Source organism: Phyllostomus hastatus, unplaced genomic scaffold, assembly GCF_019186645.2.
Source record: "Phyllostomus hastatus isolate PE091 unplaced genomic scaffold, TTU_PhHast_1.1 phas_contig_34, whole genome shotgun sequence".
NCBI lineage: Eukaryota > Metazoa > Chordata > Mammalia > Chiroptera > Phyllostomidae > Phyllostomus > Phyllostomus hastatus.
This window is the reverse complement of record NW_025333857.1, coordinates 55,665,286-55,682,575: the sequence shown is the minus strand read 5'-3', so window position 1 is coordinate 55,682,575 and position 17,290 is coordinate 55,665,286. Positions and strand designations below refer to the sequence as shown.

At 41.3% G+C, this 17,290-nt stretch overlaps 1 protein-coding gene across 11 annotated transcripts in view; it reads right to left on the bottom strand.

Annotated features, from left to right (window-relative positions):
- Nucleotides 1-17,290, bottom strand: part of ZNF462 (zinc finger protein 462) — a 139,698-nt gene that overhangs the window by 10,413 nt on the left and 111,995 nt on the right. For all 11 annotated transcript variants that reach the window (XR_006785850.1, XM_045840191.1, XM_045840192.1 and 8 more), the window contains one exon: nt 13,421-13,644. Coding sequence is in view for 10 of the 11 variants with exons in the window: in XM_045840191.1 (XP_045696147.1) it covers nt 13,421-13,644 (224 nt within the window). In the remaining variant the exon portion in view is untranslated. The remainder of the gene's footprint in view (nt 1-13,420; nt 13,645-17,290) is intronic.

Below are 17,290 nucleotides of genomic sequence, written 5' to 3'. Positions count from 1 at the left end.
AAAGGTCATTTCCTTCCCCTTTCTGGGAACATGGCCTTTTCCAATTTTGGCTTTTGTAAAGCAGTGTGATAAACATTATAAATGCATAAGAAGTTATGTTTAGCCACAAAGTCTATATTTTAACTGAATAGCACTTACCACAAGTATCTGAATCAAACTTTTCTGCACTGCCAGTTTTTAAGGAGAAGGAGGCAAGGTTCCGATTTGCCTAATTTTGAAATATGTGTAAAGAAACTTCTTTTAAATGACCAGTACTTAAAAGGCTGCCTTTTCTGGCCACTTTCTCCCATGTCCCACCTTCAGCCAGGGCACCTGTAGGTGTGTATAGGGGGCGTGAGTGGTGGGCAGAAGCCAGGAGACAAGAATAATGAAACCAAGAATGCCCAGAAAAAAACCCCATACTGTCGAATCCAGTAAGGTTTCATTCACTTGTTCAACAAGGGCTTCCCGCGGGCTGGCAGCTGGCGGCCCCATGCTAGGTATCAGAACCCCTGCTTCCCAAGGGGTTCGTAGTGACAGAAGACCTGTCACCAAAGTGAATGTTGTTTTTCTTTTTCTTTTCCCTTCACTGGGAAACTGTTAATATTTTGGGTTCTGTACAATTTTAAGAGTACAAGACATGTTCATGGTCTGGTAGTGGTCTGAGGCTGATGTGGGATTCAATGGTCCTGAAGATTTCTAAAATCTTTGCAATTAAAACATTTCAAACAAAAAACTAATGTTTTTGCTATGTAATTAGAAATAGTGTTGGGCTCTTATGCTACTCTAAACCTCCAGATCAGCAATCCAATATTAATCTTAACACAAAAGACTCCTCACTGCATTACCTGGATTATCGCCTGTTCCTTCCTTGCTCCTGGCTGGCTCCCATCATCCATTCCTACTTCTCTTGCATCTATTTTCCAATACCTTGTTGGTGACGTTTAAAAATATCAATGTGTTTGTGTCAGTCTCTGCCTGCCTTGAGGATCCAGTCCTCATTTCTTGCTGAGGTTTATGTGGCCAGTGATCATCATATATTGCTGGAATTACATTAAAACACATGCAAGTGGATCCTGTTTTATTTTTTAAGCCTGGTGTGGCACAAATATCCTCTGTATCAGGGCATACGTTGTAGTTTACTATCCCCGTATGAGTTTACCTTTGGCTATTTCACTATTACAAATGCAGTAATACACCTTAGTGCATATACTTCCTTCTGTCACGTTTAGTTTTAATTTTATAGGCTACATTTGTGATGTGAAATTACAGGGTCAAAATCAAAGAGTATGGGCTTTATTGGAATTCCAGTATATTTCTAAGCTGGCTTCTGGAATGATCATACGAGTCACCTTCTGGACCTAGAGACTGGTGGGTATCTAACTTTTTAATGGCACAGAGGACAAACTTTCACCTTTTTCTCTGGAGATGAGAAGTAATTCATTGCCTTGTTTCCCAAAAGGCCCACAACAGAGGGAGAAAAACAGTAAGTGTTAAGAGTTTAAGATTTAGAACCTGGCTCCTTGAAGCCCTTTGGAGGAAAGAGAAGCCACACGTAGTTTTAAGGGTGCATTGTTCAAATACACAATCACTCAGACTATAGAAGTATATGCAGATCCGTATATTCTGTGAAAGTTATCTGTGAATGCCCCAAAGCCCAAAGCCCCCTGTGAAGGCCACTAACCCAGAGTTGTGGTGAAGTCTGCTGTCCAACAGGAATGTGAGATAAAGTGCCACCGACCAGCACAGACTTAAGGTTCACCTTGAACTGATGACCCTGCAAACCCTTCCATATGCTCATGTGTAATGTTCAAGCTTCCCAACTGCATTTGTCTCCTTCTTTGTTGGTTTTTAAGCATTCAGCAAATGGTTTAGATCTGTCCCTAGCATGTGAAAGAATTTCTGTACTTGAGGCTGAATTCTGAGAGAAGCATTATACGATTTACAAATACTACCAAGCTGATCATGCATTTTCATATTGTCCTAGGTTGGCAAACCCACTCTTACAGGAAAGACTGATAAAACTTGCTTGTTAATGAAAACACATAATTGGATACCGTGGTTTTCAAATGATTGAGCACACATTAAGTGGGGGAGACAGTGATGAGGAAAAAATCCACCTACCATTTCCCGAGTTCCCCCTCCCATTTATGTAACATTTGTAAGGGACACCCAATCAGGATGTTCACATCACCTAACACGTCATGTCCATGTTACAAAGAAAGGCCCAAGTGAACTTTGTATTTCGAGAAAAAGTGACACCAGAGAATAAGGAAAAACTGCCCCTCACATCAGAAATGCCCGTCTTAGTCACAGATGGAGAATGTGTTGTGCAGTGAAGATTTTTAGGGACCTACAGAACAGATGGCCAAGTTTCTCAGGAGGGGCCCAGGTAAGCACATATGTTAGGCTACCTGGACCTTACAGTCTCTGTCACGACACTCAGCTGCCGCGATAGCCCAAAAGCAGCTACAGACAACACAGAAATGGATGAGTCTGGCTGTGTTCTGATGAAACTATATTCATAAATACCGAAGTTCCAATTTTACATAATTTCACATGTTGTGAAATACAACTCTTTTGGGTTTTTTTCAGCCATTTAAAAATGTCAAAACCATTCTGAGTTGGCAGGCCATATAAAGGCAGGTGGGGGGCTGGATTTGGTCTGTGGATCTGAGTTTGCTGAACCCTGACTTATAGTATCTGTTGGTTTACCCAGCAGGTCTTGAAAGTCAGAATGGGGACAAGGGGAGGAATGCAGTGGAAGAAAGTTTCAGCAAGAAAGTGTCTCTACAGTTTCTTATAAGAAGATGTTCATAGGTGCAGGTCAAAATCTTCATTTCTCAGATAAGGGCATTTCAATCAGAGCTCTTGTAAAAGCTAGAAAAAAAGCCCTGGCTGGCGTAGCTCAGTGGATTGAGCGCAGGCTGCGAACCAGTGTCGCAGGTTTGATTCCCAGTCAGGGTACATGCCTGGGTTGCAGGCCATGACCTCCAGCAACTGCACATTGATGTTTCTCGCTCTCTCTCTATTTCTCTCCCTTCCCTCTCTAAAAAATAAATAAATAAAATCTTTAAAAAAAAATGCTTCTGGAAAGGGCATTCAGCTAAGTGTGTTCAAGTTACAGAAGAAGATCTGTGACACCATATTTACTCTGTTCTCTTCTGCCTTCCTATTTTATAGATACCTTCATCAAGCACTTAATCTTTATTTAAGCTGGTCTTGACTACTTATAAACGCTTTCAGAGTAGCAAACATTTCTTATTTAGCTTTATATGCCCAGTAAAGAGTCTAAGGCCAGTCGTGTATTTGATACACAATAAATCACATAAAATTTCATGGTAGATTATAAAATACAAAAAAATTCATAATATTGCCTCAAGATTTGCATCCCATGATATGAATTTACTTGCTAATAAGAGAATAAAATTAGACATTTTCTAAAGGGTTTTAATTCACTTCCTATCAAATACCTATTATGCACTAAAAATTAATCATCTAATTTTCCTCTGTATCATTTAACTCTTATAACCATTCTGCAAGATGTGTGCTATCATCCATATTTGTAGATGAGGAAAACAGAAAACCAAACACGCACTAAAACCAGGGTTAGCATTCAAATCTTCAGGTGCTATAACAGCTCGCATTCCCCTATTATAATGCAAACCATCTGTAGAGATGTAAAATTACTTACCAAATGGTAAACATGACCCATGGTATTGGCCAAATAAAGGAAAGAAAAAAATATTGAGACAATAAGGTTCTGTTGCAAAATTGAATCGGATAGAGAAGTAGAATCTTTTGGGAATTTCTCTTCAGAAGAAAACATTTTCTAAGAGCAGTAAGAATTAAAGATGGTAAAGTACCCAAAAGGGTATGGAACACAGAAGTCAAGGAGGGCAACTAATTTTTTTTGCAATCCCTGGGTCAGAATCAGAAAACTTGTTTTTCTGCCAGATCTATTTTAGCAAAAAAGACATCAACTCATTTTGAGACTCTCAGCATAACTTCAGTCACAAGTACTCAAGAAAGCCAAGTGAAAGGCATCAGCAAGAAAGTCAGAGAACTCTGTTGCTGGCCAGTTGAGCTGTTGCCAGTCTCCTGGACAGGAAATCCAGAGGCAAAGATGCTGATGATGCTGCCGCATTTTGCTTATTTGAAAAAACAGGATACTTAAAATTTGCTCCTTGAAAAGTGATTTCATTTATTGATTGATTCAACAAAGAGGTACTGGAGACTAGATTACATTTTGGAAGAAAAGAGAGATAGAGAACGTGGTTTCCGTGTGAAGAATGGTGTCTCCAATGGCAAGATAGGGAGACTTGTTAAGGGTGAAGTGCAAGTTCAGGCAGCATGAACCAAGTGTCTCAAGAGAGGAAGAAGGGAAGTCTGATGGAAGTCTGAAAGGAGGAGCAATTAATATTGACCGAAGATTTTAGTGGGTAGCTTCAAAGGTTATAAGCACAGAGCATCTTCAAATGTCTACTCAAGAAACATCATCGCGTGCTCTGCCAGGCAGGTGTCTCTGAAAAATGGACACACCTCTTGCTCATCTACTTCTGGTTTCTGTCTTCCAAAATACGTGAAGAAATGGGTCTAAGGTTGCCAAATCAAGAAGCAAGACGAACATGAGGGAAAACAGAGCTGAAATGACATAATTTTCTAGGGAGAGCTTCAGCTCGCAGAAATCCTTGGAGGTGATAAAGCTAAAGCTGCTAGTAATCCTGAAAAAATGTGGCCAAATGAGTGTTTGGGATCTGGCCTGGGGGAAGGTTCTTTTGTTTCTTCTCATTTCCTTTGCTGGAAACAAATCTCTGTGTGATTTTATTTTATTTATTTATTTATTTTTTTGCCACTGTGGATTTCACTAGTCCAGAGAGCTGAACAATTTTATTGGAATAACTAAAACGTTGGTGATTCTTCCTGAGCTTAATGTTCTGCTGCTTTCCCCAAACTGGTGAAAAGAAAGAGATACGAGTGCCTCCGAGTTCAGCCGCCCGAGGCTCCATTTGTATAAAAAAATTAAAACCATTTCAAAGTAAATTAAATTAGTGAATGTGCATTGCCTGAATAGACTATCCTTCTAAATTTAATATACCGAACATGACAATTTTACGAGCAAACTAAGTTAGAGATAATATATTTTTATGTTCCCTAAACTAGCAAAGAGACTTCAGAACCATAAAGAACACTAACAAGGTATTGAATATACTTAAACTTTCTTTTTAAAATGGGTTTTTAAAAAATACGAATGCAAGGACTTTTTTTCCATGACTTTAAGGTTCTTAGAAATGTCTTAACTTTCACCAGCACTGCTAATAAATGGCACTAGGGATATATGATTGCATTGCATGTGTGTGTTGGGGGGGTGAAAGGAAGGAGAATGGAGGGATTGAAATAGTCTGTCTTTCAGAAAATCAAGTGAGATCAGAAAATGACAGGAAGTTGAAGGACGAAAAATTTTTTTAAAGAACCTGCACTGTTTACTTTAGATTCCCAAACATTACAAGTGCTTCTTTGTCCACCAGCACAAAGATAAAGGTCTAGGAATGCATGGTCCCATGTCACCCAAGAAATGAGAGTGCTGCTTGTCATCCCCTTGCTACTTCACCTTGGCTTCTTAGGATAAACATGGCAGTGTAAATCCAGCGCCCTTGAGAACAGGGTTCTTAAAAGGAATGCTCTATTGGACATCAGGGACCCTTCTTGCTGTCACCAGTATTTAGTCTCATGAATGATACAGTCTTGACATCTCTAGAGACATTCCTGAGGTTTATAAGCTTTGCAGGCAGAATTGGGAAGTCCAGTTTTCAATGTCCAGCTCTGTTTAATAAATTCCTTTGACTGAAAATACATCCTTCAATGTCTTTTAGTTTCTTCTACAGATTCTTTCCATCACACAAAATCACCTAAAGCTATTTGTGGAAGAAAGTAATGAGCAATGCACTCAACATAGAGTCTGGGGAAAAAAGAAGTAAATCTTAGCTTAGAACCAATTGCTAAGTCTATTGTACAATTCGTTTTGGCAGTTTACACGTTAATCTGGATCTTGTAGATCTACCTGTTCCCAGGGTCAACTTTATACGACTGCAGGAAATTAACATTTATTGAGGGACCTATTATGTGTTAGGTCACGGTAAACTTGCATCTTTTAGGTAATGAGGTATACTTTCCTTCCTACGAAATTCATCTATTTTATTTTTATGTTTCAAAAGTTCATCTATTTCAAATGAACAGTTCAATGAGTTTTAGTAAGTTTATGCATTTGTGCAACCTTCAACACAATCTGGTTTAAGAACCCTTCTACCACTCTAAGCATGTCCCTCATACCCTCTGCAGTCAATCCCTGCTCCCAAGTCTCCAGCCCCAGCCAACCTTCAATCTGCTTCATCTCCATAGTTTTCTAGGAATTTCTTATCAGTGGAGCCATACAATCTGTAGTCTTTTGTGCCTGGCTCCTGCCCACTTAACATGATGTGTTAAAGATTTACCCATGTTGTTACACGTATCAGTAGCTCCATTTCTTTGTATTGGTAACCAGTTTAATTCCACCGTAAGGATATACACAGCACATTTTGTTTCAGTCAACTTTATGTGGGAGTGGACTTGCTGGACCAGATGGTAAGCATACGTTTAACTTTTAAACAAATGACCAAAATAATCCAAAGTGGATATGCCATTTTATATCCGAACCAGCACTGTGTGAGATTATCTTTGCCATTGGTACAGGCATGAGTAAAGTGTCTATGCAAACCTTATCATTTTAAGCAAATTGTTTCTTATTATAGTTGTAAAGGTTCTTTGTATATTTTAAGATCCTTTGTTAGTTAATTACTTTGCAAACATTTGCTTCCCCTTTGTTGCTTGCCTTTTCATTTTCTTGATGGTGTTGTCTTCTGAAGAGCAAAAATTTAAGTTTGATGACATCTAATTTATTGCTTTCTTTCTTTTACTGTCCATAGCTTTTGCATTTTATCTAAGAAAATGTTCCCTAACCCAAGGGAAATCTGCCATTTTCCCAGAAGTTTTATACTTTCAGTTCATACATTGAGGTTTATGATCCACTTTGATTTACTTGTTGTGTTGGGGGTGATGTAAGGGCCGATGATCACCGGAGTCCAACTGTTCCAGCACCATCTGCTGAAAAACCACCCTTTCCGTAGTGCCTCAGCACCTGTGATGCAAATCAACTGACCACGTGTCTGAGGGTTTACTTCTGGACTTTTCCTTCTGCACCACTGACCCAGGCATCTATCCTTATGCCAACACCACAATGCTCTTGATTATTGTGGCTTTATAGTAAATTTTAAAATCAGGAAGAGTGAGTCCTCCAATTTTGTTCTTTTCCACAGTATTGAGGCTGTTCTAGCTCCTTTGCATTGCCATGTACATTTTAGTATCAGTTTGTCAATTTCGACCAAAGCACAAAGCCTACTCACATTTTGACAAAGGTTTGCTCACATTTTGACGTACACTGAATATGTACATCAATTTGTGAAGAAATACCAATAGTGAGTCTAATCCACAAATACGGTGTATGTTGCATTAACATGGTTCTTTTATTTCTCTCAACGATATTCTGCAGTTTTCAGTGTACAGCTTTCACAGTTCTTATGTTAACATTTATTATTAACTATTTTATTCTTTTTGATAATGAAATTGACTTATTTAAAATTGATTTTCAGATTTCCCATTATTAGCATATAGAAATATAGTTAATTTTGTATATTTATCTTATGTCCTGCGACTTTGCTAAACTCACTAACATTCTGGTAGCTTTTTTTTTTTTTTTGGCAAATTACTTAGGATTTTTTACTTACAAAGATGGCACTGTCTGTGAATAAAAAACATTTTCTTTCTTTTCCTTTCCTTTCCTTTCCTTCCTTCCCTCCTTCCTTCCTTCGCATTCTTTAATTTCTTGTTTTTGTCTTATGGTCCTTGACTTTTCTATTTGAATTACTGGCAAATTTCTCTTCAGTACATTTTACACTGAGACTCCTACACCCCCTCATGATGCTGAAATCAGATCTTTGTATATCCTTCACCCCGATAAATGACCATTTTTAATAACACAATGTCACTATCAGCCAAAAATTCAGTTTAAGCGGCACTGTTATCCTTGTTTATATAATAGTGTTTGGGAAATTATGCCAAAATATTGAACTGCATTTTGCACTTATCACTTAGAAAAGTAGAAACAGAGATGGGAAAAAGATAGTGCTGTTAGTAGTACTAAGCACGTGTCTCAGAACCTTAACAATTGAGAGAAAGATGAAAACCATTAGCCATGTGAAAGTGGCAATTCTGTAGCCTCAATTAGGTACTCATTGGATTTAATAAACTGGTCAACCACGAGAAAGAATAAAATTACAGAACCTAACTTGGCAGAGTGAAAATAAAACATTGAAGACATATTTGAAAAGCAGGGTGTAATTAGTGGTTTTATAATGTATTTTAGGTCCTCAGGAACATAACTGCCTTCATGATAGGCATAACAGTTGTTGCACTTGAACACAAATCAATTCATGCATAGAGTGAAGAACACAGTGGATCTCAAAATATGGGATACACCGGGACTTCATTTAATCTTACACAACTTCCAAGAAAGGTATAATGATTCCCATTTAGAAATCACAAATAGACACAGACATTTGACTTGCTGAAGTTGTACAGTCACTAGAGGGGACGAGATTCAAACCCAGGTCTGTTTGACTCCAAAAGCTCTAAACTGGGCCCCTGTTTTCCTGAGCAACCCAGTTCCCTGGTTGATGTCCCCAAGCCCAACCTTGCACGCCTGCTCAGAAAGCCTCTGGTTCCACATCTGCACGGCTTCTAAGATTCTCTAGATTCCCCCAGGGACTCCTCAGCTCCCCTGCAACAACTGGGGAAGAATTTATCTTCCTGGTTTGCTCTGCCCCAAAAATACCAGCCTGAAGGTTTGAACACGGTAATTAAAAGATCTGAGGTGGTTACATAAATAAGATACATGTACATAAATTTGAGAACTTGGTTTGAAATAAATGAGTGATTTTCCTTTGAGTTCAGGAGCAGAAATGACTAGGAAGTCTGACTAAGAAAGAATATTGAAGTTTTTAAGTGAAGTAATTCAGGCTTTTCTTCTCTGCTTTCATATTTAGGCAGATGCATTAGAAAATGAATGTGTTCCAAAGCAGACAAGTTACCATAAAATCATTAAACTGTGGATGGGTGATAAAGTTCAGCCTTCTGTCAACATCCTGCCAGAAAAAGTCTAACCCTTGGGTGCAAATGATTTAAACTACAATCTTTATAACTTGGTTTTGTAAGGACAGAAAAGAGGGTCTGGCCTGTTATTACCACTGTGAGGACACAGAGCAAGGAAAAAGGAAGCAATATCAAAAGTGTTTCTAATTGTCTCTTAAGTGAAATCTCACTAGATGTTGTGGATTTCTTGGTTAGTTAGAAAGCATTTCAATTGGTTATTTTCACGACACAAACATCAATCATAGTGCCCCCTGCACTTCGCAATGCACAAAGCCAGAAACAATCATCTAAATTCCTGACGTGACAAAAACAAGCCCCATGAGAACTGATGCTGTCCTGCATTATTTTATCCTCTGACCAGCAAGTAGTCCTTTTGAAGAGATTTTTCCCGCAAACCTTTTAGTTTACTTTATCTGTGAATCTGTTCTCTATCAATCTTTACTGCCCCATGTAAAACACATATTTTACAGTCCATCTAGTGTTTACACAGTAATAGCAATGCTTTGAAATATCTTTTTAGCAAAATATTAGAAACATCCTACACAATTAACGGACACCATAGTATGACCATCCAGCAGAATAGGAGCCAGCAACTATGGGTCCACAGCCTGTCACTGCCTTTAAATAAAGTTTTATTAGAACACAATCAAGCCCATTCATTTATGTCTTGTCTATGGTGGCTTTCTTGCTACAAGAGCAGAGTTGAGTGGTTGCCATTGCCACTAAGACTATCTGGCCCACAAAGTCTAAAATGTTTATTATATGGCCCTTTATAGAAGAAGTTGGTCAACCTTTGTGACAATGTTACTGTAAAACAGTCAGAGTGCTGAGGAGTCTCCCCACTTGGCCAAGATGGTGGCAGGGGGAGGTTCTTATACTGAGCGTGCAAAAAGCTAGCAAGATAATTGGATAGAAACCCCCCTTATGAGATTGGGGTTGGGACCAGGGCAAGGCAAGAACATGTGCCATAGAAGTCAAAATGGCAGACAGAGTTGCTGGACCAAAGTGGACTGTCAGTCTAGGCTGGGGAAAGAAGGGATTGATTGAGAAGTGGATCCATGTGAAGTGCACAAAAGTTTGGGAACTTAACTGGTCATTTTGAGAAAGCACCTGGTCCATCCCACACCCAAGCTAATACAATCCCAGGGGAACAAAGAAGTTCTCACTTGCTTGTGACCCGTACTTGCATGGTGCACTCTCCTGTTGACTCTGTGGCCCATGGCTTCCAGAAGGAAGCTTCTCTGTCCTTCTTGCCCACCTAGTGATGCACTTGCCAGTGTGTTTGTGCGCTCCTGCTCCCAGGAGTATGCAACCATTCAGCTCTGGCAGGGTATGGTCCAGGCCATGCGGGCTCCGCACATAGGCTCCGGGAGAGGGAGCTTGAAATGGACAGCAGCCGGGAACAAGCTAAGCTCCCTAGATGGGGACTAAGACATCTTAGCAGCTGTCTGCTGGCTCCAAAGGATGATACTTCAAAATGGACAAGAACTCTGGACACTGGCTTTCCTCTTGGTCTTGATGAAGACAGTTGGACCTTTTCCATGGAACAAAGGGGAGATGGTTGTTGAGATGAAAGTCCGCCATTCTCTCAAGTTGCTTGAATAAAAACCTCTTTCCTTTTGCACCAGTATCTGCCTAATGACTTTGGCTTTTGTTGTGACAGCCAGCTGAAACTCCATTTTGTTTGGTTACAATAATATGTTTAAAATAATACGAAAAGCTTCTGGTCAAGATGGTGATGTAGGCAAACATGGACTGCCTCTTTGCACAACCATATCAAAATTACAATTTAAATATAGAACAAACATCACTCAGCAATGTCAGAAATTGAGTTGAATGGAAGTCTGACAACTACAGAATTGAAGGAACCACATCCATCCAGACTGGTAGGAGGGGGGTGGAAACAGAATGGGCTGGTCCCACACACACGTGGACAAAAATTAGGGAGGAATATCTTGGGGGTGAGGAGTCCCAGACCCATACCAGACCACCCAGCCCAGGGTTCCAGTGCCAGGAAGCTAAGTTCCCACAACTTCTGGCTGCAAAATCCAGTGGAGATTGAGTTTGTGGAGAAGGCTGCTGGAACCCTAAGCAATTCCGCTTGGGGAACCCATACATGGACTCACCTACTCAGACTAGCTCCCTCTGAGCTCCAGCACTGGGGTGGCAGCTTGAAGGGCACCAGTGGTATGCAGGGAGAGACTGAAGTGTCTGGCATTGGGATAAGTAGGAGCCATTTTCTCTTTACTGAGCCCTCCCTGCCACAGAGCTGGTAGTCTGGTGCCATATCTGAGGCTCCATCAATTTAGCTAACACTTATGACCCACCTTGGAGATCCAGAGAGGTTGTATCCCACCCAATTTACCAGCCCCCTCAAGCTGCTTCTCCATAAGGACGGCCTTCTTGGCTCCTAAATCATATCAGACAAGCAACAGCTGGCTTCAGTGGGCCCTGGCAACAGCCAGATTAAAGTCACAGCTTGGCTTCATCTGAGAATCTCCAAGCCCAGCACAAGTAGCAACCATTTCAAATTGTTTTACAGCTCAGGCAGGGTGCCCCGGGTGAAATACAGGTGGGGGCTGACTTTGGCCTGTACTACCCAGGAAACCCCAGGGCCAATGCACCCAGAGGACAGCTACAGACCATGTCAGAGCACCACAACCTTGACCCTGCACAGGTGATACTTCATGGAGGGTGGAAGTTGGAGGCCAGTGGTCACAGCCAATCCTTGCTGCTGAATGGCCTGGGTAAATCCTTCTCATTGATCTGCCAACAGCAATGAAGGCTCAACTAAAAGTGGAGGGTGCATTTAGCCCACAAGAAGGGCACACTTCGAGTACCCAGCTTGGGTGATAGGTGAGGCTTGGCTATGGACCCTACAACACATCTACTACATTAGGCCACACTACCAAGACACAGAGTCAAAGCAGCTCTACCTAATACACAGGAACAAACACAGGGAGGCTGCCAAAATGAAGAGACAAGGAAACATGGCCCAAATGAAAAGAACAGGACAAAACTCCTGAAAAAGAGCTAAATGAAATGGAGATAAACAATCTATCGGATGCAGGATTCAAAACACTGTTTATAAGGATGCTCAAGGAACTTAGTGAGGACCTCAGCAGCATAGAAGGCCCAGTGTGAAATGAAGGATACAGTAACTGAAATAAAGAACAATTTACAGGGAAACAACAGTAGAGTGGATGAAGCTGAGAATCAAATCAATGATTTGGAACATAAGGAAGCAAAAAACAACCAATCAGAACAACAAGAAGAAAAAAGAATAAAAAAAAATGAGGATGGTATAAGTAGCCTCTGGGATATTTTAAAAGGTCCAACATTTGCCTCATAAGGGTGAGAGAAGAAGAGAAAAGGCAAGAAATTGGAAATGTATCTGAAAAAATAGTGAAAGAAAACTTTCCTAATTTGGTGAAGGAAACAGACATGCAAGTCCAGGAAGTGCAGAGGGTCCCAAACAAGATGGATGCAAATAGGCCCACTCCAAGACACATCGTAATTAAAATGCCAAAGTTTAAAGATAAAATGAGACTCTTAAAAGCAAGAGAAAAGAAGTTAGTTACCAGAAGGGTGTCAGATGGGAGGGGGGAAGGGGAGAATAGGTGAAGAGGTGAGGGGATTAAGAAGTACAAATAGGTAGTTACAGAATAGCCAGGGGGATGTGAAGTACAGTAAGGGAAATGGAATAGCCAAAGAACTTACACACATGACCCATAGACATGAACAATGGTGTGGGGATTGCCTGAGGGAGTAGGGGGCGCTGGGTGGAGGACAAAAGGGGAAAAATCGGGACAACTGGAATGGCATAATCAATAAAATATAATTTAAAAATATGGAAAATGCCCTTGTTAAAATATTACATAAAAATATTACTATGTCATATACAGTATCACCACAATTATGTAAATCAAAGAGAAGTGGGCATAAAAGAAACTAAGCATGTTAAGCAGTTGGATTTGGGTGGCAGCATTATAGGCGATATTTCCCACCCCTATTTATATATTCCAATTTTCTAAAATGACCTTACATTTCTTTTACAATAGAAAGAACCGAACCTCATTTTAAACATTATTTTAGTTCATATCTATCTTGCACATGACTAAATTTAGCTCTCCCACCTGGCTTAGGCCCTTTCCACAGGTGTGCTGAGGGTGGGCGGCAGGAAGTCCCAGGGAAGTACCTTATGCTCATCCCGAAGGTGGCTGTCCAGTTCCTCCGTGTGCTTGGTCTCATAGTAGCAGAGCTGGCATTTGTAAGGTTTCAGTTCATTGTGCTTTTCTATGTGTTGCTGGAGGCTCTCGTCACTGGAGCAGGTGAAGGTACACTTATCACAGCGGAAAACTACTCCCTGCAAGTATTTTGACAGTTTGGAACGGCACACTTCAATGGGGACAACTCGCTCTTCTGTGGAGACAAATTGAATGGAAAGATGGGAATTTTTACTGATGGTAAGCAGACGTTCTTTCCTCGGAATATAAGAAGAAACTCACCCATTCAATTTTGCTATTTCTTATGAGTGTGGGTCTGTGAACTGCATGCACGGATAATACCCTCCCCATCACCCTTCAAAATAATGTATTTCTCAATAAAAGCAGGTATTTCCAAGACCAAAAGCTCTTTGTGTACTTAATACCCAGAGTGATCTATAAATAGGAGTGGCCAGGCCTGAAGGTTCTTGTTAATTTCTGAATGGGGGTGATTACTAAGGAGGGGCAAAGGACAGGAAGTAGTGGCTGTTTTTACCAATATTAATGATTGTCAACAGCAACCGATTCCTACTTTCTAGTCAGTGTTATTTTGGTGAACATATGGATGTCTTCAAGTGGGCAGGAAACTGACATACCCCAAACACCTATGTACCACCTCTGTGAGCCTTCCTAGCAATGATGAGGCTTGAGTCATTCTTTACAAGTTAGTAAAGCAACTCTCCAGAACTCATAGACATTTACATTGGTCACGCCATTGACAGACAGGGCCAGAGATCTGTAACCCCGTCTGTCAAACTGCACACCCATGAGGTCCCATCATTTCCAATTGTTTCCCTTCCAAGATGGTCTCAAGGAGATGGTTCTCCTTTACCTGAAACCAAAGGAGTCTCTCTAGCCTAATATCATCTCTGAAAACAAAGGAACCTGCACACTTTCATTCACCAAAACTCCAACTCCAACTGTGAAGAGCTCACAAATGAAAAGACTGCAGGCAAAGTCAGGGGCGATGGGGGTGGTGTGGGAGATATGGGGGATTTGTGTCTTTCGTCCCTAATCTGATTGTCACGAGGGGTAAAAATAAAAGAAAGAGAATTTGGGTGCTTTCCCCACTAACATACCAAATGCTGGAGGGCTGGGAATGCGTGTGTGCTTGTTTATTTTGCACTCTCTCACCCTTGTGTTTAACTGCTCAAATTAAATTTCACACCAGTCTGCCCAGAGTACCAGCGCACGCGCCAGATACCCATAACTGGGATAAAATTAAAATCTGTGCTATTTATGCAAGGATCAAATATAGCGAGTGTTTTCACGCTGTGTCTGGATTCAGAAGACTCTCTGTAAGTTTACAAATGGACGCACACAACATATACTTATATTATTTAGAAACAGCAATGTATTATTAAGTCAAGAAAGCGTGATTTATTCTCAGAGTCACTGAGCAGCAATGTTTCCTGAACACCAGTATCTGGAGTGCTGGCGGGACTCCCTAGGTGAGCCCTCCCTTTATCGCTGGCCTGCGACGGGCCCCTGGGGAATTTCCCCCACCCTACACCATGCCGTAGCCTCAACCATCACAATCTCACAGCAGGGCAGTCGCTGCCTTGGGAATCCTTGAGTGCAGCGATTAATTGGCCAGCAAACAAGCTGGGCAGAGGGAGCGTGGAAGGTGCTGTCTGCAACCTACTCCCTGAAGCTCTAATGCATATGTTATTTTCCCTATACAAAGAGTCAGTCGCTTATTTAGAAATATAAATATTTTTAAACCGAAGTAGAGCAGACAGCTAAGAAACACATGATTATAATGTAATCCACACATTTTCTTAGAATAGCAAATGTTTAACAGTCTTCTAACCATTCAGTTCCACGGTTTGGTGTAAACAAAGGAGAAAATGCTTTGGCGTGAGCCAGTGAGCTTTAAGAAAGCCCATTCTATGACATTTTGCTCCTATAACCCAGGGTTTCTCAAGAGTAGCGCTACCGACATTTTGGGGCCAGATAACTGTTGCTGGAGGGGGCTGCTCTGTGTATCGTAGGATGTTTATTAGTGTCCCGGGCCTCGACTAACCAGATACCAGTACCTAGTAGTACCTAGTTGTGCTACTCCCCCAGCTGTGACAACCGAAAATGCGTCCAGACAAATGTTCCCCGTGGAGCCAAGGCCGACCCTGGTTGAGAACCACCACTCCAAGCACAGAGCCAAGCATGATCTCCAGCTGCTCGAGGTAAGACGCCTGTGGACGAGAACCGTGAGCGAGCTGGTGTCCACAGCAAGAGACAGGGGTACGGGCTCAACCAGGGCGACCCGCACACTGAGGGTATGCTTTCCCACTCGGGGTCACAGGAAGTGTTGACATGTACTTTTCTGGCACCTTCCTTGAGACTGCACCTCCTTGTTCTCCCCCATCTGACCCTAACTTACATTTTGTCATTTCTTCCACTGTCATTCTTTGGCTCTGGCCTACATCTGGGCCCTGGGTCTGTCGGCCTCAGAGGAGAAGGACGAGAGTTTGTCTGATTTTCCATATAACGGAACACGTCTTCAAACGACTTGAAGACAGTCGCTCCATCACCCTCCGGTCTTCACTTCTCCCTTGTAAATCATCAGTTCTCTCAGATTTGTTTTTGATAGGTCTCCTTTCCAATTCCTCTGCCATTGGGTTAGTTTTCCTTGCCGTTTCTTATTTCACTATGTGTGTCTAAGTGACTTTCACGCAGTCCCGAGCACTCAGAATAATGCCTTGGGGTTTAAATAATGATAATTAACGTGAACAACCACTACAATTTATTAAGTGCTCACTATGTTTCGACACGGTTAGGCGCTCAGCACTCACAGCTACTTTTTATTCTCCTAACACTCCGAAAAGTCAGTTGCATTATCTTCAGTTTATTGATGTGGAAACTAAGAAGTGATCTGTTCTGCTATTTCCTCAGAGGCCCTCTTCTAGTTCAGTACAAAGTTGTGACCTGGGAGCGGAGGTCTCCTGACCTTGGCCAGTGCCTTCCTCCTTCACCCCTGAAAAGAACAGGGGGACAGCCGATCTGCATGCAGTGTATATACAAACCTTTCATTCCTAATCATTTAAAAAGGCAAAAGCTATAGATGTCTAAAGCAACCATGTGTATCCAAATTTCTTTCAAATATCTTCTGGATTTGAGAGAAGGTCATTTCCCTACTTACTGTCTTTTGAAAGGTAAGACTTCCCATTTCCAAACTAAGATATTACCAACACCCCAAGTTACAAGTACAATTTTTTTTACTAACATTTTACAATTTACTAACAAGTTACAATTTTTTTTTACTAACATTTGCTTTAGAAAAATGTGAACTTTTTCTTTCTGAAAACACAGCTAACATGACCAAGATAAAAAACAAGACAGACTTTGAAAGGCAGGCAAGTGACCGACAGCATTTTCTGAATGAGGTTATTCATTATTGAGGCGAGTGAAGGACATAAAGTTAGAGACTGGAACGCTTCCAGGCATGGACTGAGCCCCGTCTTGGCTACAGGAGCTCCGCGCTCAGGGCTTTTTTTTTTTTTCTGTGGGGGCAGCGACAACTGTGGGGCTTTCTTGACTTCACACCTCTCAAAATTACCTTGGGTAAGAAATCAGAGCCTGAATCACACTCATTGTGACTCAGCTTCCAGCACTGGCTGCAAAAATATTATGACTTCAGCAGTTTGACTACAAGATAGATTGTGTCTCGCATCTCCTACTCAAAAGATGCTTGGTGCTGCAGCTGGACCTAAACCCAAGAGGCCGGATTTCAGAGCAACGCCACACTGAAGCACATGGGTACTAAGGTGTGACGGGGCTGAGAAATCTGTGCTGTCCAGCTCCCG